The 27,458-nt window shown below is 43.1% G+C and overlaps 8 protein-coding genes across 12 annotated transcripts; 2 read left to right on the top strand and 6 right to left on the bottom strand.

Annotated features, from left to right (window-relative positions):
• Positions 1-3,090: 3,090 nt before the first annotated feature.
• On the bottom strand, positions 3,091-4,183 carry LOC6739666 (seminase). The gene is made up of 2 exons (XM_002076523.4): positions 3,545-4,183; positions 3,091-3,436 (listed from the first exon to the last, which is right to left on the bottom strand). The coding sequence occupies exons 1-2, from the start codon at positions 4,146-4,148 to the stop codon at positions 3,204-3,206; spliced, it is 837 nt and encodes a 278-aa protein (XP_002076559.1). The 5' UTR covers positions 4,149-4,183; the 3' UTR covers positions 3,091-3,203.
• Positions 4,184-4,331: 148 nt separating this feature from the next.
• On the top strand, positions 4,332-7,968 carry LOC6739665 (nardilysin). The gene has a single exon (XM_002076524.4). It carries the CDS (start codon positions 4,372-4,374, stop codon positions 7,600-7,602), a length of 3,231 nt encoding a protein of 1,076 aa, XP_002076560.2. The 5' UTR covers positions 4,332-4,371; the 3' UTR covers positions 7,603-7,968.
• On the bottom strand, positions 7,804-8,830 carry LOC6738929 (seminase). The gene is made up of 2 exons (XM_002085688.4): positions 8,131-8,830; positions 7,804-8,054 (listed from the first exon to the last, which is right to left on the bottom strand). The coding sequence occupies exons 1-2, from the start codon at positions 8,786-8,788 to the stop codon at positions 7,834-7,836; spliced, it is 879 nt and encodes a 292-aa protein (XP_002085724.1). The 5' UTR covers positions 8,789-8,830; the 3' UTR covers positions 7,804-7,833.
• Positions 8,831-8,912: 82 nt separating this feature from the next.
• On the bottom strand, positions 8,913-10,027 carry LOC6738930 (seminase). Of its 2 annotated transcripts, XM_016169153.3 has the most exons (3): positions 9,327-10,027; positions 9,236-9,274; positions 8,913-9,174 (listed from the first exon to the last, which is right to left on the bottom strand). In XM_016169153.3, exons 1-3 carry the CDS (start codon positions 9,934-9,936, stop codon positions 8,954-8,956), a joined length of 870 nt encoding a protein of 289 aa, XP_016032760.1. In that variant the 5' UTR covers positions 9,937-10,027; the 3' UTR covers positions 8,913-8,953. The 2 variants fall into 2 exon arrangements, with proteins under 2 accessions (XP_016032760.1, XP_002085725.1); XM_002085689.4 differs by lacking the exon at positions 9,236-9,274 and having other exon boundaries at positions 9,327-10,020.
• A 20-nt stretch (positions 10,028-10,047) lies between these two features.
• On the bottom strand, positions 10,048-14,019 carry LOC6738931. 4 transcript variants are annotated; one of them, XM_002085690.3, is made up of 10 exons: positions 13,881-14,019; positions 13,435-13,823; positions 13,284-13,369; positions 13,117-13,218; positions 12,772-13,059; positions 12,500-12,707; positions 10,972-12,425; positions 10,737-10,908; positions 10,334-10,678; positions 10,048-10,274 (listed from the first exon to the last, which is right to left on the bottom strand). In XM_002085690.3, the coding sequence occupies exons 1-10, from the start codon at positions 14,017-14,019 to the stop codon at positions 10,143-10,145; spliced, it is 3,315 nt and encodes a 1,104-aa protein (XP_002085726.2). In that variant the 3' UTR covers positions 10,048-10,142. The 4 variants fall into 4 exon arrangements, 3 of the variants coding, with proteins under 3 accessions (XP_002085726.2, XP_016032762.1, XP_016032761.1); XR_006541708.1 differs by lacking the exons at positions 10,048-10,274; positions 10,334-10,678; positions 10,737-10,908 and having other exon boundaries at positions 12,284-12,425; positions 12,500-12,720; XM_016169151.3 differs by lacking the exons at positions 10,048-10,274; positions 10,334-10,678; positions 10,737-10,908; ... (2 more) ...; positions 13,117-13,218; positions 13,284-13,369 and having other exon boundaries at positions 12,922-13,059.
• Positions 14,020-14,150: 131 nt separating this feature from the next.
• LOC6738932 lies at positions 14,151-17,945 on the bottom strand. Its single transcript, XM_016169149.3, has 9 exons — positions 17,802-17,945; positions 17,352-17,743; positions 17,216-17,301; positions 17,060-17,161; positions 16,477-17,002; positions 14,992-16,412; positions 14,763-14,934; positions 14,365-14,709; positions 14,151-14,295 (listed from the first exon to the last, which is right to left on the bottom strand). The coding sequence occupies exons 1-9, from the start codon at positions 17,923-17,925 to the stop codon at positions 14,164-14,166; spliced, it is 3,300 nt and encodes a 1,099-aa protein (XP_016032764.1). The 5' UTR covers positions 17,926-17,945; the 3' UTR covers positions 14,151-14,163.
• Positions 17,946-18,070: 125 nt separating this feature from the next.
• Positions 18,071-22,027, bottom strand: LOC6738933. The gene is made up of 9 exons (XM_016169148.3): positions 21,771-22,027; positions 21,328-21,716; positions 21,188-21,273; positions 21,028-21,129; positions 20,451-20,967; positions 18,977-20,274; positions 18,746-18,917; positions 18,346-18,690; positions 18,071-18,288 (listed from the first exon to the last, which is right to left on the bottom strand). The coding sequence occupies exons 1-9, from the start codon at positions 21,919-21,921 to the stop codon at positions 18,157-18,159; spliced, it is 3,192 nt and encodes a 1,063-aa protein (XP_016032766.1). The 5' UTR covers positions 21,922-22,027; the 3' UTR covers positions 18,071-18,156.
• Positions 22,028-25,493: 3,466 nt separating this feature from the next.
• Positions 25,494-27,144, top strand: LOC6738934 (carboxypeptidase B-like). The gene is made up of 3 exons (XM_039293316.2): positions 25,494-25,515; positions 26,159-26,720; positions 26,775-27,144. Exons 1-3 carry the CDS (start codon positions 25,494-25,496, stop codon positions 27,127-27,129), a joined length of 939 nt encoding a protein of 312 aa, XP_039149250.1. The 3' UTR covers positions 27,130-27,144.
• The last annotated feature ends 314 nt before the right edge of the window (positions 27,145-27,458 follow it).

Consider the following 27,458-nt stretch of genomic DNA (forward strand, 5'->3'; position numbering starts at 1 on the left):
GTTTGGACCCGTCTATGAAAATCGGAATGGGCTCTGAGTACTGCACACTGGGCTTAGAAATGGAGGCAAATCAGGAACACCAAACGACCGAAACCCAAGCGAGACGCAGCGGTCACACATTCGTCATGGAGACTGTTGGGCCACAGTTGCGGTCAAAATAATAGCACTTATCTGCTGGTGGTATTTTAAGAATAATGGAAACATAATATTTCTATTTGAAATACATACAAGCTCACATAAATATGTACGTGCTGACCTAGAAGTGTGTCCCCTGGTGTGTTGCACATCCATCCATGTAAACATGCACTATTCGCATTCGATTTTGATGCGTATTGATGGCTGCCCGACCAGCGTGACTGACGCTAAGCAGCTCCGAGATTAATGGTTTCAAATTAGTCAGTGTCACTTATTGGAACGTTGTGCTCTCTCCCTCCGACATTTTGAACGTGGAAAATGAACAGGAAAAAGGGGAAGTCCACGGCACTAGAGGCAGCTTAAGCGGATTCATTAAGACCAACCGCTGAAGTCAAAATAATAGTCAATTACAATTCATCACAATGAGTTCGTACAATTGAAGGTAACAGATCAGACGGGGAAAAGCCCGAAAACAGAGAGCAAAATAAAAATTAATTTCGACATTGTGTTTACAATATCATCGATCAATAACTGTCAACACAGCGGCTCGATTTTTTGAGCCAGTGTTGCCCTATGTGCAGGGTATATGGTTTTGATAGGGAGTTGGATAAGAAAGGGTATAGAGAGAAACTTGAAAACGCAAAACGAATTGAGATCCTCTTTTTTTGGATCTGCATTTTGCTAAACAGCTTAGCTAAAACTTCTGAGAATCGCATAGAAGAGCGCATTGTTATAATGTTCAGTACAGTAAGAATCGCAACGAAGAGCACAGCGATTTCGACTCGAGCCCGCCTCCAATTTCGCTGCACCCATAATGTAATACAAATTACATTCCTTGTATTTATTTCTTTACCGATTCCTGGTGGTTTTCGATTTAAGATTGCGGGCGATGAGAGTGGAGATGCGAGAAACTGGAGACCACCTGGCGTCTGCAGACCCCGCTAATTGCATTGTGGGTACGCAGGGCACAAAGGAAAGTTGCCAGGTGATGATATCAGCATGATCAAGCACTTAAGTAAGTACAAATGATTTCCCCTTTTTGTGCTGCTCCCTTGCCCTTCAGCCCCCAGATAGTTGGATAGTACGGAAAAGTTTACAATTTGTTGATTCAACGCGGCATGAAATCGGCTTGGAACTTTGTACAACTTTAATTAACCGATTTCTGCCGACACAGCGCTGGAATGGTGGTAAAAGTCATAGAAGTAAGTTAAATTACATTTAATCCGATTAAAGTTCAGCTCGCTTTCGGCAAAACGATTCGATTTGTCTCGTTTGGAAGGGCTAAGGCCGCTGATGACCGCTCGATCGCATGGCGGCAGATGGTTCCACTCACAAAGTTCATTAAAAGTGGTCAAGTTAATGCGCTGGGCAAACAACGGACATAAAACTGGAAACGCCGATACGAAACTCAAGCCTGAACTCGTTCCATGCATACTTGGGCGATGATTTTTCCCAAAACCTAATTTTCAATTTACCAAAACAATTAACAGCAAATTTTATTGGCTTTTAAGCCATTCAAACACTCGAAACAGTGAGCGCATCGTAAAACCGAGAATATGTATCTCACAGAATGCCGCTATTGATCCAGTATGTTTGTACAGGCCCGAAGATTTGTTTGCTTTTCTATTCTACTAAAAGTACGTGTGTATCTTTTAATTAACAGATCCCGGAATGGGATCTATAAAACTGTTGTAACCGAATCCGCTCTACCTATTTGATTTGTTTGATTGGCAAATGGCATGGATATCACTTGTTTGGGGTCGGTTTTCCTTGCTTTCCATTCCCAGCACGGCTCCATCTGTAAATCTCTCGATGGGCAAAGTAGGTGCCAGCTAGCATGTTGTCTTGCATGTCGAAATCAGCTCCTATCCTACAGGCTGCTCCATGCTGCTCCTTGCTGCTCCACGTGGGCCAAGTCGCGGCGAAGCCACTGCCACTGCCACAACGTGCCATAAATTTATGACACTACTAAAAATAGTAGTGGTAAATGGTAGTCATGGAGTGCGCAGTTTGGAGTATCTGGGCATCTTCGTGCTGTTGTGGCGACTCTTACATTATGTTGCCTTTGTTTCCAGTGCGCATTACATGGGAGAAGGACGAGAATTATATGCAAGTGAAAATGCCATTTAAAAGCAGATAAATAAACTTAATGCGAACCAGCGCCGCAGGAAAGGATGAGAAGTGTCACTTGTGTGGATATTTATGTCGGTTATGGGGGCATTCCATAAAGTCCAGTGAGGAATATCCTGTGGCGCAGATGGAAGGAGAGTCCGCCTCCACATCACAACTAACTTGGCCAACTCTATTATTAGGCCCAGCTGAGAACCGTTAAGCCGCAGTCTACCTGTGGCCCCACCAAATTGGGCCTTGCGTGCCACAAAACAGCGTCTGGACCATCCGATCTGCGCCCTTAAATGCTGCGTTTGCGAAGCGCAAAGGAAGCTATAAATAAAAATTAATTGTATTATTAAACTAATTCGAAAATGCAGCTACAAGAGGACGAAAGGCAGTCAGTCATGCGATCTCAAAACCTGCCACATAAATTTTTGGTAGCCCCACTTTTTAGCGAACTCGGTCGGCTAATTTACATTTCGCTGTTGTGTCCGGGGCAAAAGTAAAAGTACTCAAGTCGTCGAACGTCGTTTCTAAAAAATTGTGCCCCACGGCCAGAAGACACAGCCTCAGTTTTGGGGTCCCATCATCCCGGGACCAATCAATTATGGAATCGGTCAATGATCAGCAAGGAGCTGCCGACTCCCGCCTGCACGCAATGGCCCAAAGGAGTCGAGTGGATGGGATGGTCACTCGCTGGCCAGTGGATCATGGATGCGAAAGTTCCAGCAACTTACTCATAATGACATTAACTTAACCCTTTTAATGAGTACTGGCGAATCAGAAGTCTATAAAATATTCATATTCAAATTTGTATTTTTACAAAGAAGAGTTGAGTGAAAATCATTTTAAACAAAATCCTTTATTCGATAGGTAGGCATAATTTATATCACGATGTAAATGTATAATATTAAGTAAAAGCCAAAATAATATTGCAGTATCTTTATGCAAAAAGTTTACTTCAATGTCTTGGAACGGGATAGCAAAGCTTTCATGCTTTTCACAATAAATGGCTTTACGTAATGAACATCCGTATAGACACCGGGATAACGCCTGCTCGCACATCCGATCCCAAAGGACACAATGCCGCAGACTTGATTTTCGTAAACCATGGGACCTCCTGAGTCGTAGGTGCAAGCATCCTTTTTTCCCAAAACTGAGGCGCAAAACATGCTATCCGATATGGAGACTGCGTAGAAGGAATGGGAATTTTAGAAGATATTAATGCACTTTTAACTTAAATATATAAATAATGCACGAATGTACTGGAGTGGAGTTACATTGCAAACGTTCTCACCTGATTCCCGATAGGCGTCGCGGCATATTCTTTTATCAATCACAGGCACTGATACCGTGCGCAGCATATGCCCCGGACCCTCGTCATCCGGATTTGTCATTCCCCAGCCGGATACGACCATGATCTGTCCCGGAGTCAAGGGCGTACTGCACAAGGATAGAGTTCCGATGTTTTTTCCAACCATCGGTCGATTCAGTAGCACCACAGCCACGTCCATGTTCATGGTGACCATTTTAAACTGGGCCGACATCATAATGCGCTTAACTTGACGACGAATGCCTTTTTCGCTGAGTCTGGAGATGCCACCATCCACGCTCCAGGCTTCCGTTTCTGCTCGGTACTCGAAACAGTGCGCCGCCGTCAGGACAATGAGCTCATGGATCAAAGAGCCGCCGCAGATGAAATTGTTGTAGTACCGCATTGCCATTAGGTATCCGCCCAATTTCGCGTTGGTGGTCACCCGGCCGCCAATAACGCGGGTTTGATAAGCCGGAGGCAGCACTATTTTGGCCAACTTTTTCAAGTCAATGGTCTCGTTGTGCTGCTGGGCATGATTGTTTATTAAAGTAGCAGCCAGCAGAAAGAGAAATAGGAGACGTTTCATGCCGAGCACTGGATGGATTTTAACAGCAGCTTCGTTTCTGACCGTATAAAGTGGCATTAGGAAAACTAATTGAGAGGTAAAATAATTTGATTAGAATAATGAGTATATAAATTGATGACAACACCTCGATGCTCTTCTTACTAGTTAGCGGATTCCTTTAAAATATATCCGTTCGAATGCCAACTTATAGCTTCTGCTTAGCTGTCACAAAAAAAACTTCGTAATGTTGTACACCAAATGTATATATTGTTTAAAAATTAGTCGTTTTATTTTAAGCATGTGTTTTAGGCCACACCTCGGTCTAAGAAGAATTACAAAACAAGTTCAAAAATGGCTTAGTCGACAACAATATCCCATGAGTACGGCCTCAGTTGTGGTCGAGTATCACGAAGAACCAGACAAATCAGATGGTGACAGCAAACTTTACCGTGCCTTGACCTTATCGAATGGATTACGTGCTATGCTAATATCGGATTCTTATATTGACGAGCCGTCAATTCATCGGACTTCCAGAGAAAGTTTGAATTCCTCCACCGAAAATTTTAATGGAAAATTGGCGGCATGTGCGGTACTTGTTGGCGTTGGATCATTTAGTGAACCGCAACAATATCAGGGATTGGCTCACTTTGTGGAACATATGATATTTATGGGATCGGAGAAGTTCCCCGTAGAGAATGAATTCGATTCGTTTGTGACCAAAAGCGGCGGTTTCAGTAATGCGCATACTGAAAACGAGGAGACTTGCTTCTACTTTGAGTTGGATCAATCGCACCTGGATAGGGGCATGGATCTGTTTATGAACCTAATGAAGGCTCCACTAATGCTTCCCGATGCCATGAGTCGCGAACGCTCTGCCGTCCAGTCGGAGTTCGAACAGACCCATATGAGAGATGAGGTGCGGAGAGATCAGATCCTGGCGAGCCTAGCTAGTGAGGGGTATCCACATGGCACCTTCAGTTGGGGAAATTATAAGACCCTTAAGGAGGGCGTTGATGATAACAGCCTGCACAAGGAGATTCACAAGTTTTGGCGAGATCACTACGGCTCCAACCGAATGGTTGTTGCACTCCAAGCCCAGCTTTCGTTGGATGAGTTGGAGGAATTGCTGGTGCGCCATTGTGCAGATATTCCTACTAGCCAGCAAAATTCCATTGACGTATCCCAGTTAAATTACCAGAAAGCCTTTCGAGAGCAATTCTACAGGGATGTATTCCTAGTTCAGCCCGTTGAAGATGTGTGCAAGCTGGAGATGACTTGGGTGTTACCCCCAATGAAGGACTTTTACCGCAGCAAGCCGGATATGTTTATTTCCCAACTCATTGGTTATGAGGGAGATGGCAGTCTATGTGCATACCTACGGCATCGCCTCTGGTGCATTAGCGTTGTGGCAGGAGTTGCTGGAAGTAGTTTCGACTCCAACTCGATTTACTCCTTGTTCAATATATGCATATATCTGTCTGACGATGGCTTCGATCACCTGGACGAGGTGTTAGAAGCCACATTTGCGTGGGTTAAGCTTATAATCAATAGCGATCAACTTCAGGATTCCTTTAAGGAATCTCAACAAATCGAAAACAATAACTTTCGATTTCAAGTCGAGCTGCCTCCCATTGACCATGTTCAAAACATTGTTGAGAGCTTCAACTACCTGCCATCAAAAGATGTACTCACTGGACCTCAGCTATATTTTCAGTACGAAGAATCGGCTATTGAGCTTCTGAGACAGCATATGAATAAATTTAATTTTAATATAATGATCTCATCCTATATACCATATGAGAAAAATGAGTACGATCAGAGAGAACCTTGGTTTGGAACTCAATTCAAAACCATCTCCATGCCCTCAAAATGGCAAACAATGTGGGAAAAGTCAGCGACTTTAAAGGAGTTGCACTATCCGCAGCCAAATCCCTTTGTAACCACGGATTTTAAAATACATTGGGTAGAAGCAGGAAAACCACATGTTTCCAGAAGTCCGAAGGCGTTGATCAGAAATGATTTATGCGAACTCTGGTTTCGCCAGGATAACATTTTCAAACTTCCAGATGGGTATATAAACCTGTACTTTATCACTCCACTAGTTCGTGAAAATGTCAAGCAATATATGCTGGGAGTCCTTTTTACCTACTTAGTGGAATTCAGAATGGCCGAACAATTATACCCAGCCTTGGAGGCAGGTCTAACTTATGGCCTCTACATCGGTGATAAAGGATTGGTTATGCGAGTCAGTGGGTACAATGAAAAGCTGCCCCTGTTAGTTGAAATCATATTAAACATGATGCAAACTGTGGAGCTAGATATAGGCCAAGTAAATGCTTTCAAGGATCTTAAGAAACGACAAATTTATAATGCCCTAATAAACGGGAAAACTCTTAATCTTGACTTGCGCCTTAGCATTTTGGAAAATAAGCGTTTCAGCATGATTTCAAAATACGAATCTGTTGATGACATAACCATAGATGATATAAAATCCTTTAAGGAAAATTTTCATAAAAAAATGTATGTTAAAGGTTTAGTACAGGGGAATTTTACGGAAAACCAAGCCACAGATTTAATGCAGAAAGTTCTTGACACATATAAAAGCGAAAAGTTGGACAATCTATCGGCCTTGGATAATCACTTACTGCAAATCCCCTTGGGATCATACTATTTAAGAGCTAAAACGCTTAATGAGGACGATTCAAATACAATTATAACCAATTACTACCAAATAGGACCGAGTGATCTGAAAATGGAATGCATCATGGATCTGGTGGAATTAATTGTCGAGGAGCCGTTCTTCAACCAATTAAGGACTCAGGAGCAATTGGGCTACAGCTTGGGTATTCATCAACGAATTGGCTATGGCGTGTTGGCCTTTCTTATCACCATAAATACTCAGGAGACAAAACATCGAGCAGATTACGTGGAGCAACGTATTGAAGCCTTTAGGTCTCGAATGGCTGAACTTGTCTCCCAGATGAGTGATACAGAGTTTAAGAACATCCGAGAAACTCTGATTAGTGGAAAAAAGCTGGGCGACACAAGTTTGGATGAGGAAGTTTTGAGGAATTGGAGTGAAATTGTCACGAAAGAATACTTCTTTAATCGGATAGAAGCGCAAATACAAGTGCTGAGCAATTTAACGAAGGAGGACGTATTGAACTTCCTTAATGATAATGATAAAAACAATTTAAGAAAACTTTCTGTCCAAGTGGTGGGAAACCATAATCAAACATCAAATTCAACAGCCCAAGCCAGTCGATCCGGATCTTTGAGTGACTTATTAGACGACGCACAGGACGATATGGCATATGAAACAGATTCAGCTAAGCCAATGACCGAGAAGATCAAGCTTGAGTTTTTGGGAGAGAGTGATGATCCTTCAAGCATTAAGGATATTTATGCTTTCAAAAAGGATCTGTATGTATTTCCGGTGTTCAACACCAATCCCAATATTGCAAAGAAATCGTAAAGATATGCCGTGCAATAAATCTACTTTGATTACCATTATTATTTTTGCTCATCATGTCTCCTGAGTATTCTTATGAAGGTTCCAATGTTACCAGCGAAGTCTTACCGCTCAAAATACGAAGTATTTTTATCTTGGAATGCCTATAATTAAGCGAGCCAAATCCGAAATAGCGAAACCAAATGAGACCAGAACATATTTTAAAAATGATTTCTAAGTGTAGAAAGCTTTTATTTATCGCTTTGCTAGCAAAGCTTTAATGCTTTTCTCGATAAAAGGCTTCACGTACATAACATCCGTGTAGACGCCAGGATAACGGCTGCTAGCACATCCAATGCCAAAGGACACTATGCCACACACCTGCTTTTTGAACACCAACGGCCCACCGGAGTCAAAGGTGCACGCATCCTTACGTCCCAGCACTGCAGCACATATCATACTGTCTGTTATTTTGGCTGTAAAAGTATAAAAAATAAATAGTGCAAGACCGTCGTGTGGAGTAAGCCCTATTTAAGTTCCATTCTTGCTTACCCGTGGGCTGATAGGCAGCGCGACAGTTCTTTTTGTGAATAATTGGCACTGTCACTGTGCGTAGTAAGTTGTGGGGTCCACGTCCTCGGGGAGCAGTCATGCCCCATCCGGAAACCACCAGTTCTGCGCCTGGCTTGAGGGTCACCGAACATAAGCTAAGTGTTCCGATGTTTTTAGCCTTCAAAGGAGTTTTCAGCAGAACCACTGCTACATCCATATTCATGTCGTCCTCTCGAAATTGCTCGGACAGGATGAAGTCCTTAACATGGCGTCGAATACCCTTTTGATTGAGATTGGAAATGCCGGCAGCCACAATCCATTCGCTGGCCTTCATGCGACCCAGAAAACAGTGGGCCGCCGTCAGGACGATGTTTTCGTTGAGCAGTGTGCCGCCACAAACAAAATCGTCTTCATAAAGCAATGCTGTTAGGTATCCTCCCAACTTGGTATTTGTGGTCACATGGCCGCCAATTACGCGAGTCTCATGTGGTGATGGAAGTACTATCTTGGCCAGCTGTGCCACATCGAGAGTGAGATTTTTGCCCGGCTGACCACTGGCATCCGGTAGGGAAAGCACAATTTTCTCCTGTTCTTGGCCATATACTTGGGTCGAAACTAGAGTGCAAGCGAGCACGCAGCAAACGAGATGCCATTCCATTGTTCACAGAGAGTGGAGTGGAATGGCACTTGCCCAGTACACCTTCCACCCAAGGCAGTTTAAAGGCGTGGCGAATGCAGCTAATCCGAGACGAATACCACTTACACATCTGCGACACAGTACAGTAAGTATCAGATAATCTCTTTCTTTAATTTTGAATTTTAATCATCGTTTTGCCAGCAACACCTTAATGCTCTGCTCGATAAAGGGCTTCACATACATTATGTCCGTGTAGACACCGTAGTATCTTTTACTGGCACACCCTATGCCGAAGGACACGATGCCACACACCTGATTCTTGTACACCAACGGACCGCCGGAGTCGAAGGTGCATGCATCTTTTTTTCCCAGCACTCCGGCGCAAAACATACTGTCCGTTAAGTGAACTGAAAACAAATAATGTTTTTTGGAGAGGTTCTCAAGACAAAAGTAGTGTATGCTAAATACCTTTTACAAATAAATCAAAGTGCTTATGACTTTCCCAATCTAAAGTTACCAAAGTTATTAACCCCATATTGCCGTGCAATATTCCACTCACCCGTCGGCAGATAGGAAGCACGACACATTTTCTTATCCACGACTGGCACTGTCACCGTACGCAATAGTTTCTGTGGGCCAAACTCACTGTTATCGGTGAGACCCCAGCCGGAAACGCGGAGTTCCGTGCCTGGCTTTAGCTGTTCTTTGCACAGTACCAGCCGTCCGAGAGACTTGCCCTTCATGGGTTTCTTTAGCCGTAATATGGCCACATCCATGTTCATGTCATCCTCGCGAAATTCCGCCGACTTGATGACTTCCTTGACTTGACGCTGGATACCTATGTCATTGAGCTTGGAGGCGCCGCCGACGGCCAACCAATCGCTGATCTTCACCCGGCCCAAAAAGCAATGAGCTGCCGTCAGGACGATGAGGTCGTGGAGCAGGGTGCCTCCGCAAACGAAGTTCATTTCGTAGCGCAGTGCGATTAGATAGCCACCGAGCTGTGCATTCGTAGCCACCTCTCCACCGACGACACGGGTCTGGAATCCAGGCCGTTGCACAATCTTTGCCAACTTGTTCACATCGATGGTCTGGTTGAGGTCCTGGGCAAGGACTTCTATGCTGGCTAGCGTGGCGGCCAGCAGGCAGTAAAGCAAAAGACCTTGCATTGCAGACGAGGGGTGGAGAGCAAAAACAACAGACTGCTTCTAACCCACTCCACTAATTGAAGCGTGGAGAAACAACTTAAGCTTAACCAATGGAAATAATTCAAGACTTCGTTGTACGGCAATTGAGTTTAATTGCTGGTAATTGGAAAGTGTACGCTGTGGTCTGTGTTTGTTTGGTAGTTGTTGATTGAGCAGCGTTCGCGGATCTAGGAGAAGCTCAAAGGTCTGATCTCCTGAAGGAGCTGGCGAATATAGTACATCTGGTTGGCATCGCGATTACGCATATCCGTGGCATGTGGATACATGGAGTTGATCAGCTGATGCAGATCCGAGTAGGTCTGTTGGGTAAGGACATTAAGTACATTTTATCACAATACTGTTTACATTCTGAGTTCACCCCCATATTGCGCCAGGTATTTTTATAATTCAGCTTTATCACTTTGGTATCGTCCGAACAGAGCTCCGAAATATCCACGAAGGTCGAAACCTCGGGCGTTACCCGGACCGTGACTTCCGAGCCATCGTGTATATCCCGGGTATTGCGTAGACAAAGCACGAGATCCCGATCCTTTGCCAGGCGGTTCCACTGGCTGCGGCTAAACTTCATCAGCTTACCGTGCACGGCGATGGCGTCGTAGATGTGCAACTCAGCTGCCAGGTGCTTCTGCGAGAAATAGCCCTGATCGATGTAGAAACATGCGTCGAGCTCCGCAAACACGTTCAGGTTCATGTCCTGAAGACGCTGTAATGAGACGTAGAAACGGAAGGAATCTTCTCTCTGAAGATTAGACATATTTAACCTTGCGAAGCTCGACGAAGTCAGAGATGGGTTTATCGATATCTATATATTTGAAGGGTCTAGGAACGTACTCCTTGGGTATATCAATCGCATGGCACCGGATGCCATCGTTGGTAATGAAGAAGACTACACGCACATGGTAGGTGTCCAATGTTAGGATGATCTCATCGGGACTGCAATTTCAAAATATGAATAATTATGTTAAAATTAGCTTAAGGGCCATCATAATCTCCTACTTTTGCTCGTTCTTCTCCAATTCCCAGTGCCTGAAGGGGAAATGCGCGTATCGTCTATAGGCGAATCCAAAATGTCCCAATCGATCCGTCTTCACCATAACCACCTTACTTTCCCTATTAAAACTCGACTCCAGAATGAACTCGGTAGTCCAGTGGGCGGCGTTTCTGGGTTCTGCGCTTTGTGATAAAGTTCTCGAAGGCGGTCGACTATCTTTTCTGCACTTAATCAATTGTTCACCTGTGTCACTGGTTTCACTGAATTCATACTCTATTTCCACCGGTCGAGGAATGCTCATGGTGCTACCGTCCAGCCCCAATTGTCTGACAGACCGTCTGCCGAAATAACTCTGTCGTCGAGATCGAGTCATAGGGATGGGATCTGAATTAGCTTTCCTGCTCATTCTAACGGCGTGTGTGGTTTGTTCCACAATCCTTCTCGGAGCATCCAAGTATTTGTCCTTAATGTCTTCCAGCGTTCTTAAAAGGCCAAGCATAGTAGCCTCCTCCTTCGAACTATCGGTGCGGTAAGTCTCCACACGCAAGTCTTCCGTCACAGGAAACTTTGGGAACAGTCGTTCTGGATTGGACTGATCTTCGTAATTGAAACTGAACTGCTCGATTTGCGTAGATCCCTCTGATTCGGTCAAATGCCTTTTGTAAAGTTGCGTAACAGGAATCTTTTTCATAGCCTGTGCTTCCATCTGGTCATCCTGGAAGTCTCGCGGGAACCTAAGCGAGGATATTATTCTGGGTAAGCATTGGTCCTGGAGAAGGCGAAGATTTCTCCTTGATATTGGCTCCTTCACCAGATTACAGTTTTTGAACGTACTTTTATATTGTATCTGCTCCGTTTCCATAGCGCTCTGTCGCACAATTGCTAGAGCAGAGGGACGGTAGATATTGACCGAATTTTCTCGAGCCGGCAGGTGGTATGTTGGCCTGTTGCTTTGTGGTGGCTTCTCCTCTGCCATGATCATGGACCCTGCCGCGGAAGGCACTCTGAGTACTGATTCGTTTTCCTTTCGGGAAGACTTTCGCGCTGCCTTTTTCTTTTTGTCTAGCTTTTTAACCAATTCTTCTGCTTTCGAAGGCGGTTCTTCGATTTCGCTCTCGAAGAATTGGCAAACCACGGGCTCTCCCCACAAGCACAAATGGTTGGGCACCTTGAAGGTGAGGAAGTAATAAGGCAGCTCATCTGGTTCCAAGTGCAGTGGAATTTTAGAGGCTTCCCCAGCTTCGGTATCCCTCATTATATCTGTGCCGATATCCAATTTGGTAGGCTGCACACTAGATTCCTCCGTACTCGATTCGTCCAAAATATTCAGAGACTTCGGTAGTACACGTCCATCCTCATGCAGCGTTATATTAAATTTCTCATAAGAGGAATGTTTGGCTTTTCTCACAAAGACCAACGAGACTATGCCACCTATGATGATGAAACGACGCAGGTTCACCTATAAATTTAATTACAAATAATCATATAGTTACCACTATATAGATATATATAGATATAGATATAGATACATACCTCTGACGGCAGTAAGTTCATATTGCCTGGATGGAAGTATCTATTAAAGAAGTCAGTGCAATCTCGTTTCTCGTGCTCCAGAAATATCTTGCGTGGATCGGGAAACATCCCAGCTGGTAGCTCTTGTGGCATTTTTGGCGGCTTCGGGATCGCTACTTTTTTCTTCTGAGGTTTTCTCTTTTCTTTTGCTTGGGCTTCTGCGATAAAACTGGAAGAAAACGCTACGTATTACAACTATATGACTATTTGTGACCAACTAGATATATATTTACGATATGGCCTCATTGTAAGCCCGCATTTCCGATTCCATTTTAACCATGAGATCCTCCTGTATATCCATCTGGCTCATCCATTCGCTCATTACACTATCTGCGATATCCACCAGACCACAGTTTGGGATTACAGAACTGTCGATGACCAGCTCAAAGCTTTTGGCCAGATGGGAGAGCGGATCGAAGAAGGTGCGCACACACCGCAGTGTAAGATTGTCGCAAAGCACACTTAGTGGCAGTTGAATGGTCACACCCACGCAGTTCAGATCGGAGCACATTACCGGTAGCCTGAAAATATGAATTAGTAATTCTTCAGACAGTACCATTAAGTCAATGATGACCAACTTCAAGTAATTGAAACGAATGGGTACATCCTGCAGTCCCCATATCTCCAGTTCAAAGTTGCTGCATTTATAGCAGTAGCATGACAAGATACTATCCTTGTTTCTACGAGAAAGGTGCAAGGAATCGATCAAAACGATGAAATAGCATAGGAATTCGCAGGACCCTACGTCATTAAGGCATCAGGAGAAGTGACCACGCGATAGGTCAGTTTGTCAAAGAAACTCTCTATTTCCTCGTAAAGTTCATTAGGAATCTAGACGGAAAACTAAAACACCTTGATTCCTAGAACAGTAGTTCTAATGAACGGCATGTTTTTACCTTATCCAGCTCACGGACTTGAAATGTTGGCAGATGTACGAGCACCTCGTCGTTACGCAGAACTCTCTGTACCCTTTCTATGGTTGCCAGGATACGTTGCACTGTTTTTTCGTAGAGCTGTCCTACGTTTGGCCTTGATTTTTCCATGATTTTACGGGTCTTATCGCATCTATCCGGTGCTTGAGAGAGAACACTTCCCTCGTCCACTGAAAGAACCCAGCTTATTTCGTTAGCGCAGGACTCTTGCTCCATAAAGTTTAGCTGGAATATGAATTTTCGAATTTCGGCGGGACGACTGGGATTAGGTAATCCATCACAAGCCAAGTAACTATTCCACTTGTCGTTACGCAACTTTTGTTTCTGAAGCTCCTTGTACTCCTCGACGGCATCTGGAGAAAAAATCTTGCTCTATTTATTTTACATATAAGTCTGTACCAATACTGTACCGTCAATAAAGGCTACACTTGTCTTAAGATCCGCCAAACGCTGCATATATATATTTCTTCGGGCCATCCACTCCTCCTCCGAAAGAAGTTCCACGGCTGGTTTATTGGAAACCGCGTCCTGGTTCTTCCTTTTTACCATTTTTTAAAAATGTGTTTTTGTGTATTTTGTATTAGTGTATCTGTGTCAGTTTATAAATTTAACTGACTGCAATGACATTCTCAAAAATGACTAATCTGACAATATGAATTATTGTAAAATTTATACAGAAGTCTTGACAATCCCCTAGGAGTAACTCAAAGGACGAATCTCATTGAGAAGCCTTTTAATGTAGACGAAGAGCATCGCGTCTTTATTGGAACCCTCTAGGGCATGGGGATTTAGCGAATAAATGGCCTGCCCAAAATCATTATAATTCTGCAGTTAGGGGAATTGTTGATAACACTCCTACGAATAGTAATAGTAATAATAGTAATAGATATTCACGTTAACATTCCGCCAAGTTTCCTCGTAACGAAGCTTGACCACATTCACATCATCCGAACACATCTCGGAAATCTTGACAAAGGTTGTCTTCTCGGGTGTAATGCGCATTGTGACCTCCGAGTAGTCCGAGTTGTCCTTAGCTATCTTCATTTCCACGATGATGTCACGTCGTTGGGCTAAGCGATTCCAGCTGGATCGGTAGAACTTCATCAGCTTGCATTGCAGAGCCATGGTATTGTAGGTGTGCAGCTCTAAGGCAATATGCTTGATGGAGAAGTAACCATTTGTAATGTAATAATTGGCATCGTTTTCGGCAAAAATATTTAGATTCTTTTCAATGAGTAGCTGAAAAATAAAAAATCGGGGTCAAAGAGGTAAGGAACTCTCCACAAGCCTACCTTTCTCAGTTCGCGAAAGTCCGAGATTGGCTCGACAATGTCCAAGTACTTGACCGGCTTGGCAGTATATCCTTTAACCAGATCGGTCACATAGCCCCGCACTCCTCGGGCTGAGATGAAGAAGAACATTCGCACATGATATGTGTCGAGACTGAGTATGACTTCATCTGGACTGTATAGGATGGGATTTTATACATAAAATACCCTTAAGATGCATTAAACCACGTACTTATCGTCACTGGGCTGCAAACACCAATCGCGAAATGGAAAGTGCTCGTATCGCTTGAAGGCCAATCCGAAAATGCCCAAACGATCCGTCCTAAACGTAAGTGTGTTTGTTTCTAGATCGATCTGGGATTCCATGATGTACTCTTTTGTCCAGTGATCTAACAACACTGGCGGTTCACTATCCCTAGCACGAAACCTGTCCATATCTTCCAACCTGGCCGACTTTCGGGTTGATCGCCGTTTCATCACCGAACCACTCCTCCTGGACTTAGGTTTCGAAGGCCTTGCCATGTCCATCTTAGTTTCTGATGAACTAATGGGAATCATTATATCTGTTTCATTTATTTTGGTTTTAGGTTCTAAAAGAGTCTTTTTGGCATTTACATTGGCAAAAGACGTCCGATCCCTAAAACTAAAAGCACTTGATCTTCCATCCGCATTTTTGTTTTCCCACTTCTCCGCCTTTTTCTCGGACTTTTTGGACACTTGGACCTGAATTTGATCTAACAATTCTTGGGGCCTCTGCAAGTATTTTTCTTTGATGTCCTCCAAAGTGGACACTAATCCACACGCGGTGGTTTTATCCGCACACTCGATGGATGGCATAAAATCAGCAGAAGAGAATTCTATGGCAACCGTCTTTTCGAAAGTGGGAAACGCTCTTTCTGGGCGTTCCTGCGTTTCATATTCAAAGTAGATTTCCGCTGCTATTTTAGATTCCACAGCCGATTCGGTATCAGGCCTTTTCACTAAGCGGTTTGGCTTTGCCTTCAGAGCTTCGGATGTCAGATGATCTTCGACGAATTCGCTTGGAAACTTAAACGAGGAAATTATGCGGGGCAGACACATTTTTTCCAGCTTCATAATTTCTATCTTATTTAGGGACTTGTCCAGATTAAAGTTCGCTATCGGTTCTCCCCTTACTGGGAAATGTCCATAGGTAATACTCTGCTTTAGGAGTGATTTCAAGGGTGGTGAAAACTGATTAGCCAATGTGGATTGCACGCTGCCATCCTCCCTTTTGGATAGTTCAGATGATATACGTATGGGAGAAAGTATATTTAGCGTTACGAGAGTGGACCTGTCTGGAGCCCGTGTCGGGGTCTGGAGCTCCCTTAGATAATGACACACCTCGGGCTTGCCCCACCTGCACAGATGTGGCGGTAACTGTACGGTAACCACAAAGAACGGCAGCTCCTCTTCGCTCAGCTTCATTTGGGAAGTGCCGAGCGTCATTCTAGTATACTCGGTAAGTCGGGACTTTCGATTATCTGGCTTGGCCACTACTTGGGGTGTGACCCTCAAAACACGGCCATCCTCGTGCAGCACTATATTAAACTTTTCAAATTGCGTTTGGTCAGGTCGTCGCACGAAGGAGATGTTATAGATTCCGCCAACAATAATACACTCCCTAAGATTAACCTAGAAGATAAGTTTTTAAAAGATTTTAATCTTTCGAAACATTAATCCTGTCTCTTCTACTCACCTCCTCGGGTGTCAAGCTAAGATTGTCTGGATGGAAATAGGTACTCAGGAACTTCTTGTATTGATCCTCTTCGCGAAAAAGGAACTCCTTGAATATATCGGGATACATGCCCTGAGGAACAAGGGGCACTAACTTCGGGGTCTTCGGGATGACTATCTTTGGATGCTTATCACCATCGCCGCCCTTACCAAACTTCGCCTCCTTGGCAGCCTGCTCGGTTCGCTCCGCAATGAGCTGCATCAGCTCTTCATACTCCTCTCTTCTCCGATTCATGTTGTTCAAAGTCTCCTCCTGGATATCGTTCTGCATCAGCCACTCACCAACCACAGACTCCTCCATGTCAGTGAGTCCAGCATTAGGCATATAAATGCTCTCCACCGTCAGAGGTTCGTAGCTCTTGGCATGCGACGAGTGGTGGTCAAAATTGGTGTGGACACAGCGGATGGTTATACAATCACAGAGCACACTTAGGGGTACCTGGACCTTGACGCAAGTTTCCTTAAAGTCGACAATCATTAGTGGTACTCTACGAGAGAGACGATTAAAAACTACTATTTGGATAAAAGTTATTCGGGGATCTCACTCCAATTGCTGAAAGATTATGGGAACGTTGTAAAGACCCCAGAGATCCATGCGCCATAGATCACATGAGTGGCTCCACCTAGCCACTATTCCATTACCGGATCTTGAATGAGATATTGAATGTATCAAGCAAAACACCTGCAAATAAAACACCTACTCCATATAGGCCTTTTGCATGCGCAATATGCGGTAAGTGAGTCGATCAAAGAGGCTTTCAATCTCCAGTTGGACATCTCTGTAGACCTGTGAGTAGCTCATTGGATTAGTAGCTCTAAAGTTGGATATCCACCCACTTCCAAAAGATCAGCCAGTACACTTTTATTCATACGCTCCATTTCCACCTCATTATCCATCAGAATATCCACCTGCTGCAGTACATCCATACATTTCTTTAAATTACTCTCAAAATAAGAACCAGGATTATCAACAGTGGTTCTTTGCAACACTTGTCGCGTCAAGTCCTTTTGGTAAATATTTTGTGATAGAACACTGCGTTCGTCCACCCCCATTGTCCAGTCAATGGAGTTCTTCGCTTCGATATCTTCGAAGTGGCGAATTTTAGCCAGGAAGGTTCGAATCTCGATTGGGGATCGGACCTTGGGCAAGCCGTCACAGCGAAGATACTGATCCCAACGACCCTGATTCGTCCGCTCTTCCTCTAGCAGTCTAAACTGAAGGAGCGACTCTAGAAAACGGAACGCAACTCTATTTACCAACTCTATTTGAATTGTTCAATACTTTACTTCTGAATGTGGCACAGGCGGCGGCAACATCGTGCATTCGAATGGTGTAGTTCTTTTGGCGCTCCATCATTTCGGCTTCACTTATCAGAACCGGAGTTTCCGTAGTTGTACCTTCTTTTCCCATCTTAACCCTTTTGTCCAAATCTCTGGTATTAGTATCCTACAAAATATTTTTTGTGTTTTTATCTGTGTGTGTATATTTGTGTTGTTTTGTGGTTGAGTACATGTATACATCTGAAAGTTGAAACAAGGGTTGTGTGTAGTCAGGAAACATGCTTTAATACGAGTATAGACCATATAAGTTTTTATTTTATTCAAGATTATATTGTATAGATGTACAAAATATATTGAAATTCTACGAAAAGCTTAGAAGACGTATTTCTTTGAGCATCCTAGTTACATAATATAAAAGAATAGAATCCTTATTTCGTACCTCTGTAGCATTCGGCACCATCGAATTGATGGCCTGGTGTAGATCCGTAAAGTTCTGCCGTTTACAATGTAAGCAATCCATACACATTTGATAAGAAATTTAACTACTTACACCGATGTTTCGCCAAGTACTAGTGTAGCTTAGCACAATAACATTCACCTTATCTGAGCAATTTTCGGAAATCTGAACAAAGGTGGTTTTCTCCGGTGTAATGCGCACTGTGACCTCAGAATAATCAGAGTTGTCCTTGGCGATTTTCATGCCCAGGATGATATCGCGTCGATCGGCGAGACGATTCCAGCTCGATCGGTAGAACTTCATCAATTTACAGTGGAGCGCCATTATATTGTAGGTGTGCATCTCGAGCGCCACGTGTTTCATGGAAAAGTAGCCATTTTCGATATAGAAACTAGCATCGTTCTCGGCAAATATATTGATGTTTTTGCTAATGAATATCTGCAGAAGGGAGTCGTATAGATGGGAATAACCAATAACCCCTTTGTAGGCTTACCTGACGCATTTGCCGAAAGTCTGATATTGGTTCCACAATCTCCAGATATTTAATCGGCTTGGCCGTGTAACCCTTACTCAGATCAGTCACATAGCCCCTAACTCCCTTGCATGTGATGTAGAAAAAGATACGGACATGGAATGTGTCGACGGACAGTATGATCTCATCAGGACTGAAAATAAAAAAGGATGTGAGGGATTCGGGATCGCCCTTGGATTTTTATTAACGCACTTTTCCTCATTTGGCTGCAGTGACCAATTACGAAATGGAAAATGCTCGTACCGCTTAAAGGCCAATCCCAAGAGTCCCAGACGATCTGTCTTGAACGTAATCCTATTGGTTTCTCTATCGATTACGGTGTCCTTAACGTACTTAGTTGTCCAGTGTGTTACTTGTTCTTCGTTCATCAGATCAGTCCTTACTGAAGATTTGTCCGAGCCGACAGTAACTCGATCCCTGTCCGTCTTAACAGACTGGCGTCCTTTGTCACCAGACTTGGACAATTTTCGTTTTGCTATCTGTCCCTCAGGTACATTATCCTCATCCTTTAAGCCCAGTTTTTTTTGCTTCGATTTCTTGTCCTGCTCGTCGGGCTGACTTAATAGCTCGATATGCTTTTCCTGATACTTAGATTTAATGTTGTCAAATGTTTTTAGAAGTTCCAGCGCACTCGTTGGGTTTACTGGACCTGGTTCCGAATCATCGAAGGAATTGGTATACTTTATGGGATCCATCTGTGGAAAGTAGGGGTACATTCGCTCCGGACTCAGCACCTGGGAATTATAGTTAAAGTCCAAAATCTTAACTTGACTAACGACTTCCTCGGCCTCTGGACGCTTGACCAAAGCCCTTGGGCCCTGTTTGACAAATTCTCGTTTTTCATCTCGAAAGTCTGCGGGAAACTTAAACGATGATATGATCCGGGGTAGACAATACCTTTCCAATGTTCTAATTTCCAGTTGGCTCAGTTTTTTTTCCAGCTTGAAGTCCTCTATGGGAACTCCGGGCTTCGGAGCCGTTCCGATCTTACTCTGTCTCAGTAATGACCGAAGACTAGGCCGAAATATATTTGCAGAATCACCTGAAATCTGACTGCCTAAATTGAGCGTACTCCCCTTTCTACCGGCAAATTCCGAATGCCTTATAACACTCTGCATGGTCGGCGCCCAGTAGGATTCGCGCTTGTAATCCGTCGGAATAAAATCCTGCTCCGTTAGAAAATGGCAAACCAGGGGCTCACTCCATTTGCAGAGATCGGCGGCCACTTGTAGGGTTACAATGAAATATGGAAGCTCGTCGTCTTCCAGCTTGATTTTAGTGCCCCGGTAGGTCTCCCTGGTTTTCCTGCCTATATTCGACTTCCGTACAGCCTCTACCGGTATATCGGCCTTCATTTCCGTCAGTATGTGAACCACGCGTCCATCCTCGTGCAATACGATGTTGAACTTCTCGAACTGGGTTTGGTCAGGTCGTCGGATGAACATAATGCTGTAAATACCACCAAGCATGATATAATCCCTAAGATTTATCTAAAGGAGTTGGCATGATGGTCGATTATTGATAATAGAATATTTTAAGCGATTCACATTTGGTAGATTCTTTCGATTTTAAGGATTTGAGGCGGTGCAGAATATTTTATAATTATATTAAATACCCTATTTTGGATTTAAGCAAATTCAATGAATTCTGAACTTATTTCACTCACTTCGAACGGCTGCATATCTAAATGCCTTGGATGGCATACCTCATCGAGATAGCCAGAGTACTGGCTCTCCTCTATTCTGAGAAAATCGTCATAGGTGTCGGGATACATGCCAGTCGCAACAAATGGTGGTTCCTTCGGGGCCTTGGGAATTATGATTTTGACCGCCTTATCGGGGTCAGTTTGTTTAGCGGCCTTAGCTGCCTGCTCCGTTTTCTCGGCGATGAGCTCCATCATGTCCTCGTACTCTCGCCTCCTGCTTAACATCAGATTCAATGTCTCCTCCTGTATTTCGAGTTGCATGTGCCATTCGTTGATCACCGAATTCTCTATGTCCACTATCCCAGCGTTGGGATAATTGACCGATGCCTTAACGGCAGTTTCGAAGCTCTTGGCATTTTGCGATATGTTATCAAAATCCATGTGTAAGCTGCGAATAGTTACGCAGTCTTTAAGAACACTCTTTGGTATCTGGACCTCAACACTCGTGGAATTACATTCGGCCAACATTACTGGCAATCTAAAATTGGTTCGGTGTTCTTGGTAATTCAGAAAGTGCATTGATCTGGATGTTACTTACTCCAACTGATCAAAAATAATTGGCACATTTCGCAGTCCCCACAAATCCATTCTCCAAGGGTTACACGTGTAGCTCCACACAGCTACTCGACCATCCTTGGATCTAGATCATACAAAGGTTGTCAGATAATCGGCTAGTCATTAGATGGATTTATACAGACTCCATATAAGCATCTTGCATGCTCAATACTCGATAGGTTAGGCGATCAAAGAGATCACCAATTTCCGTCTCGACCTCGGTGTAAACCTATAGTGAATGGGCGTTTAATTTATCTAACTAATCTTAACTTCATTAACCTACTTCAATAACATCCTGCTGCCTTTTTTCTGACATCCGAACCATTTCAGCCTCGTTGTCCAGCATTGCATCCATTTGTTTCAATGCATTCAAACACATCTGAACGTTCTGGTCATAGTGTTCGCCCGGATTGTCTTTGTTGACCATCATCATACGTCGCGTTTTGTCCACCCTAAAGATATTCTGAGTCAATATAGAGCGTTCGTCCACCGACAAGGTCCAGTCCATGGAATTATTTGTTTCAACCTGGTCGTAAAACCGCATTTTGGACATAAAAGTTCGTACTTCGACGGGAAGATAGGGACGTGGCAGGCCATCACATCGCAAATGATGCTCCCAGTGTTCCCGGAACATTCTATCAACCTCCTGATTATAAAAGTCGCGTTGGGCACCTGTAGGTTTTATTTTGTATACATTTAGCTGTTAGTCCATTAATTGCTACTCACCCTTCACTAATTCCGCACTAACAGTGAAATCATTAAGGCGGCTCATGTACTTTGCTTCTCGATCCATTACCTCATTTTCGGATATCAGAGGATATCTGAGAATCGGTTCTGCAGCTGACTTGGCCGTGCCAGTACTTTTTCTTTGTACCATTGTAATATTGTTCTGTTAACTTGGTCGTGTGAGGAAAGTTGAGACCTACTGATTTTGGCAAAATTTTTATATTTACTCATAGTAGCTACTCCTTGCCTACTTGTTCCATTCATAGTAGGAGCATTTTTAGCGAAAATATAAAATATAAATATACGAATTTAAATGACAATAATGTATTTAAAAATATAAAACTTTAACTTTAAGTGACTTAATTCGTTTTAAATACATATTCTATTTTCCTGTGTAAAGTAAACGCTCCTGCAAACAAATTTCAAGATTTTCTCCTCTGGCTGAGATCCAGAAACTGAAAAATCCCATAATCTAATGCCAAACTTTGGCCGCAACTTGGCCAACTAGGTGGATGTGGGTGCGATGGTCCCGCCCCAATAGAGAGAAAAACGCAACTCCCCACACGAATCTGTAAGATTTATCTTGGCCTTTGCTGCATTCGTGCCAAGAAAATAACATATCAACCTGAGAGTGGAGAAAGTGTAGATGCAAAGCTGGGGATAAGCCCCAAAGTCGAGAAGACTCAAAGCTGAAAAGTCAAAAGGCACAAAGACAATAGCTCGTTTCCAATAAATTGATTAAATTTTATGTTGCATTGTGGGCAAGCGTATCTCTCCCAGGCTCCATTTACATACGCGGAGCATGTTACGTGGCATGTCAAAGCCCGACGACCATCGACATGTCTGATCGATTACATTGATGAATGAATTTCAACAAGCCATTCCAGCATTACTGGCCGTCAAAGGAGCAGGACAACGACGTGGACAGAGTCTCCTCCACAGGCAGCAGCATTCCACATCCGCCAAAGCCTGGATATGTGGACATGTGGATATCGGGCATCTGGCATCTGGCTTTGTTTATTTGTTGCAAGTTGTCTTTTATAAATAAATGTTGATCCCAACATACAGCCATCACAGTTGGTTACCAATTTAATGAACTTGGCCCGGCCAAATTGCTTTACATTTCATTCGCCTTTAGTGGCCAATAGTTTTGACACCTTTACCTTTAAATGGGCCCCACTTACTACTCAATATCAATTGATCCCCTTTTTTCTACTTGGGGAAAATGACGAGCAAATCACTTGGCTGCCATGCAATCATTCAATTATAATTTGCAACCAGTGAACGAGGCGCAAGGTCTACTGCGAAGTCACTCCGCAAATAATAGCGATTTCGTAGCCAACAATTGGATGACTTGCCACGTAGCTCCACGGATTGTTGCAACTGGCAACTAGCAACTTGCAACTTGGCTAGCTAACGAGTTCGACCAGCAATTTTCGTCCCCCAATCGAATCGAATCCAATCCGCGGCGATCCAAAATTGCTAGCGCGCAACTAAATCGAAATCGAAATAGAAGAGCTAGTCAGCTTTCCGCTCCGGGCAAAAATAATTGACATCTGTATAAGACTGCCATTTGAGCAGGAGGAATCGGAGGAGTCGGAGGAGCACTGGATAACAAGTGGCCAAGTTGTGCTGTCCGCGAGTTTGTCGTTGTCTGCCAGCAGGTCTGTCTGTCCATTTTTCACCTGCACTCCGATTGAATTTCAACTCTGATAAATTATACCTAAACTGATGCAGACTCACATAGTGAGAGAAAACCATATATGTGCATCTATATTACCAAAGAATGTTAGTTTATATGGAACCTTGCAGCTTTGAAAAATCCATTAATGCGAAATCAACTCATTTAAAAGATATATTTTTAAGTCTTCTATATTATTCTAAGAAAGGAAAATAATTAGATAGAAGCTGGGTGTTCCGGTTAATCAATTAGTCAAGATAACCTGTTGGAGAACAGTCGCCAAAATAGTAACTTGCTACTAAACGTACAATTTTTTTTTTAAATAAATATAATTTATAGATATGCAGTTAGTAATATACACTTAGTTAAGGTGAACTTGTTGGAACAAATTCCCGAAGATACCCTACATAATGATTCTTCTTTCTAAGAAGATTCTTCTGGTAGAGACTCTCCGAGAAAGTGTCACTGGGTGACTTGCCCCAATGCTGCACCGCTGGACCTGCCCCTTTTGAATTAGGCGGCGCTTTCTAATCGATGTGAAATGGTGGCCAGCAAGATGTTGGCATGTAAATGTTGACAGCAACATGTTTACCGTTTGCCTCTGTTTAACTTGGTAAAACACCCCGCCCCTCTCACCCGAATCGCGTTTTAACAATGTGGAAACTTTTGGCATTTACATGAGAATTGTAAGCGCAAACATTTTGGATTTTTTTGTATCTTTTCCTCTTTTAGCCCAAAAAACAACACAGTATGAGTGTAGAATTTGTCCGGCAAAAACGAGATGCAGCTGGCTGCTGCCATTGTTGTCCGTCTTGATCGTTGAGCAACAAATTGAGTCTAATTAATTTTCAGCAAACTGCAAAGACTGAATACATTGTCTTCCTTCATACCCGAAGAAAACTTGGGGCTAATTAGCATTTTCAATAGAGCGTTTTTTTAAAGAAGCTTCTCTAACTAAAAGCAACATAAACTAAATATTTCACATATTTATTTTAAGGTTTAAACATATACAAAATTTGGTTGTGAACTGTTCTGGAACCACTGCAATTATCATTATCTTTCTATGTTTTCTAAAATTATTTATTTAAAAATAAATTAAAATTAATTTATTTACACAGGAAGAATGCTAAAAGACCAAAACTCATTATTAATATATATTTTCCTAGTTTATATTACCAATTTCAAATATTCTAAAAAAGCGAAACAATTGAGACTTAATCTATAAATTACTAAACACATAATTTGAGATTACCTAGTATATAGTGTAGGGTATTTACAGTGCGTCGTCTAATCACCATCTTTTGACCATGTCCCTCGATTCGTCTTAACGGTAGATGAATGCTTGAACAATGCACTGCCAAAATGTAAAAAATACCACTGCGGAGCAGCTGGAAATAAATAGTTGAGTTCTCGAAAATCTATGCAAAGCGACATCAAAAGACGAAACGGCCATTTATCTAATGCCTTAGATATGCAAATCAACCAAATTCTTGGCTTTGCTGGCTCCCAGTTGATTGGCTGCCTCCATAAGCTCTGCTTAATTGTTGCATTTCCATAAAATGTGATCTTTGTTTGGGCGTATCAGCAGCTACCGCCAAAGGAAAGTGAGCGTGGAAAGTGGAAATATACACATACACACATCCATTTATGATGCTTTTTTAGGTCTCTGTGTCAGCGAAGGGCTCATTTTGGTGGGAACTAAACTGGGCTTCAACTCCAATTGAAACTCGAATTGGAGTGAAACAGTTGCGGCCGCCAAATTGACTTCTCGTGTCGACTGTTGCATGCCACACCCAGGCAGCGCAGATATCGCCTGACAGCCGGCTATCCGCAGTTCGCAATCCCCATTCCGGCATCCGGATAGCTGGCCAATGGTATCGGTATCTGGTTTATATGCTGTACAGGCACAGGCGGATGGCCAACGCCGGTGGCGAAAACTCAGCACTCGACTGGTCTTATCACTCGACAGGCGACGCTGACAGGCGACAATTTGCATGGCGACCAGGGCGATCTGAACTCGGATCAAAGAACACTCATTACGAATGCGACAATCGCCAGCGGACGGTTGGCAGTTGCGAGTTTTGAGTTACCAATGTCATGCACTGAGCGAAATAGATGGAGTGACTTTGGCTAATACAAGACATGGAACTAAACTTAAGCCAAATTATTTCAGTTCATTCCCTTACGAATATCACAGTAACTTCCATTACATCATATTCTTAAGTAGAACCTTAAGTTTCTACTTATTGTATAATCGATGAGTTCTTTTGTGTTACTATGTAGTATAGGAGCTATCTTTATGGGCTAAGTAAATCAGTCAATGTCGTGGCATTTCTGAGTATGTTGTTCTTTTAGTACTGTAGGTACCTTCCGAAAAATAAACAAATATATTTCCTCGATATTGTGTAGATACTCAATCTACTTGTGTGAAAAATTATAATTAATTTTACGATAATATTAATTGCTGGCAAGTAGATTCCGAAGCCCTTATAAGGAGCTACCTTCGTTGGTAATCCCATCAAAATGTTTTTCCCACTTTACCTAGTAACTATTCTCATAAATGGAGGTCTAGGAACTCCAGTTCGTTCTCGACCACAATATCACACGGATGATTATTACACTCACGAAGAGATACAGGACTACCTAAAAGGACTGGCCAAAAGCTATACCAGGCAAGTGAAATTGACGAACGTTGGGAAAACCTAAGAGAACCGGAACCTCACCACCATTACAATATCAAACGGAGATGGGCGGAAACTCAAGAACGTCATCTTTATAGATGCCGGATTTCATGCCAGAGAATGGCTAACTCATACGGCAGCCCTTAATATCATCGATAAGTTGGTTGTGAGCTACGAAGAGAACAAGCAACTCCTGCAGGACTATGACTGGGTTATTTTACCATTGGTGAACGCAGATGGCTACACATATTCCCGATCAGGAAAGAAATTCACCAATGAAACTATCACATGCTCATGCCCTTGTGACGGAGATCTTGAAATCAAATGTTGGCGAAAGAATCGCGAACCCAACAAACAGGGATGCACTGGAACCGATCTCAACCGGAACTTCGGACATGGATGGGGCAAGGGAGACGCCTCGAGTAATCCATGCGAAATTACATATAAGGGTCATTCCAAGTTTTCGGCATCGGAATCTCAAGCAGTGAGAAGAGTTCTTCTCGATCTGGCAAGCTCCGGACGAGGCGTATTATACCTTTCGATTCATTCCGCTGTTGGCGAAATTTTTTATCCATGGGGAGCGGAAGCGTAAGCACTTGAAAATATGTTTTTCAGAAGAGATCTAAATCGAATCTGTTTCAGAATCAAGGCTGAAAACTACAAAGAGCACGAGGAAGTGGTGCAAGCAGGCATAGATGCCATGGCCAAGGCAAACTTTCAGTTCCCCTCCATATACAAGCAAGGTCCCTTACATGGCCTCTACCCTACTGGTGGCACCTCAAGTGATTATGCTTATGAAGTTGGATTTCCTTTATCACTCATTATGGAGCTTCCGGAAACAAGAGGCACAATAAATTTCGAGTTCCATCCCCCAACGAATGTTATTGGGGAACTCGTTGAAGAAACTTGGATTGGTATACGCGCCATTGCAAGCAAAGTTATCGAAAAGTATCCAAGCGATTGGAATTTTAATAGGACATATGGCAAATATTTTTAGAATTATATGTTATGGTACAAACGGTTTTGATACTGCCAATAGCAATAATTTTAAAAATTAGAGAACATCCATATTGGCAAAACTAAGAAACTTTTTTTTTTAAGTGTATCTGCCCCCGTCTACTTGGTAAACTCCCAGAATAGATACTTTCTCGGTTAGCGGGGCGTATGAGTAATGTCGGGTCATCATTGTAGCGGCAAGACATTGCCGCAGCTACATTCCAACCCCCACCAAACGAAAACCAAATGAAATGCAAATTTTAAGTGCCCCATGCAGCTGGAACTGCAGTTGCAACTCGATTCGAAAATCGAGCTTGATGTCGAACGGAA

This window comes from Drosophila simulans, chromosome 3L, assembly GCF_016746395.2.
Source record: "Drosophila simulans strain w501 chromosome 3L, Prin_Dsim_3.1, whole genome shotgun sequence".
Taxonomy (NCBI): Eukaryota; Metazoa; Arthropoda; class Insecta; order Diptera; family Drosophilidae; genus Drosophila; species Drosophila simulans.

Coding starts and splice junctions, on each gene's coding strand:
- LOC6738933 (XM_016169148.3), bottom strand. CDS start 21,921: ATGGTACAAAGAAAAAGTACTGGCACGGCCAAGTCAGCTGCAGAACCG. Junction 21,717..21,770: donor TAGTGCGGAATTAGTGAAGG/GTGAGTAGCAAT, acceptor TAAAACCTACAG/GTGCCCAACGCGACTTTTAT. Junction 18,918..18,976: donor CTGCAGCCAAATGAGGAAAA/GTGCGTTAATAA, acceptor TTTTATTTTCAG/TCCTGATGAGATCATACTGT.
- LOC6738931 (XM_002085690.3), bottom strand. CDS start 14,019: ATGGTAAAAAGGAAGAACCAGGACGCGGTTTCCAATAAACCAGCCGTG. Junction 13,824..13,880: donor AAGTGTAGCCTTTATTGACG/GTACAGTATTGG, acceptor TTTTTTCTCCAG/ATGCCGTCGAGGAGTACAAG. Junction 10,275..10,333: donor ATACCTGGCGCAATATGGGG/GTGAACTCAGAA, acceptor CTTACCCAACAG/ACCTACTCGGATCTGCATCA.
- LOC6738929 (XM_002085688.4), bottom strand. CDS start 8,788: ATGGAATGGCATCTCGTTTGCTGCGTGCTCGCTTGCACTCTAGTTTCG. Junction 8,055..8,130: donor CGCTGCCTATCAGCCCACGG/GTAAGCAAGAAT, acceptor ATACTTTTACAG/CCAAAATAACAGACAGTATG.
- LOC6738932 (XM_016169149.3), bottom strand. CDS start 17,925: ATGGGAAAAGAAGGTACAACTACGGAAACTCCGGTTCTGATAAGTGAA. Junction 17,744..17,801: donor CGCCTGTGCCACATTCAGAA/GTAAAGTATTGA, acceptor TCCGTTTTCTAG/AGTCGCTCCTTCAGTTTAGA. Junction 17,003..17,059: donor ATAATCTTTCAGCAATTGGA/GTGAGATCCCCG, acceptor TCTCTCTCGTAG/AGTACCACTAATGATTGTCG.
- LOC6738930 (XM_016169153.3), bottom strand. CDS start 9,936: ATGCAAGGTCTTTTGCTTTACTGCCTGCTGGCCGCCACGCTAGCCAGC. Junction 9,275..9,326: donor TGCTTCCTATCTGCCGACGG/GTGAGTGGAATA, acceptor TGGTAACTTTAG/ATTGGGAAAGTCATAAGCAC. Junction 9,175..9,235: donor CTTTGATTTATTTGTAAAAG/GTATTTAGCATA, acceptor ATTTGTTTTCAG/TTCACTTAACGGACAGTATG.
- LOC6738934 (XM_039293316.2), top strand. CDS start 25,494: ATGCGACAATCGCCAGCGGACG. Junction 25,516..26,158: donor GCGACAATCGCCAGCGGACG/GTTGGCAGTTGC, acceptor GGAAAACCTAAG/AGAACCGGAACCTCACCACC. Junction 26,721..26,774: donor TATCCATGGGGAGCGGAAGC/GTAAGCACTTGA, acceptor AATCTGTTTCAG/AATCAAGGCTGAAAACTACA.
- LOC6739666 (XM_002076523.4), bottom strand. CDS start 4,148: ATGAAACGTCTCCTATTTCTCTTTCTGCTGGCTGCTACTTTAATAAAC. Junction 3,437..3,544: donor CGACGCCTATCGGGAATCAG/GTGAGAACGTTT, acceptor CCTTCTACGCAG/TCTCCATATCGGATAGCATG.
- LOC6739665 (XM_002076524.4), top strand. CDS start 4,372: ATGTTGTACACCAAATGTATATATTGTTTAAAAATTAGTCGTTTTATT.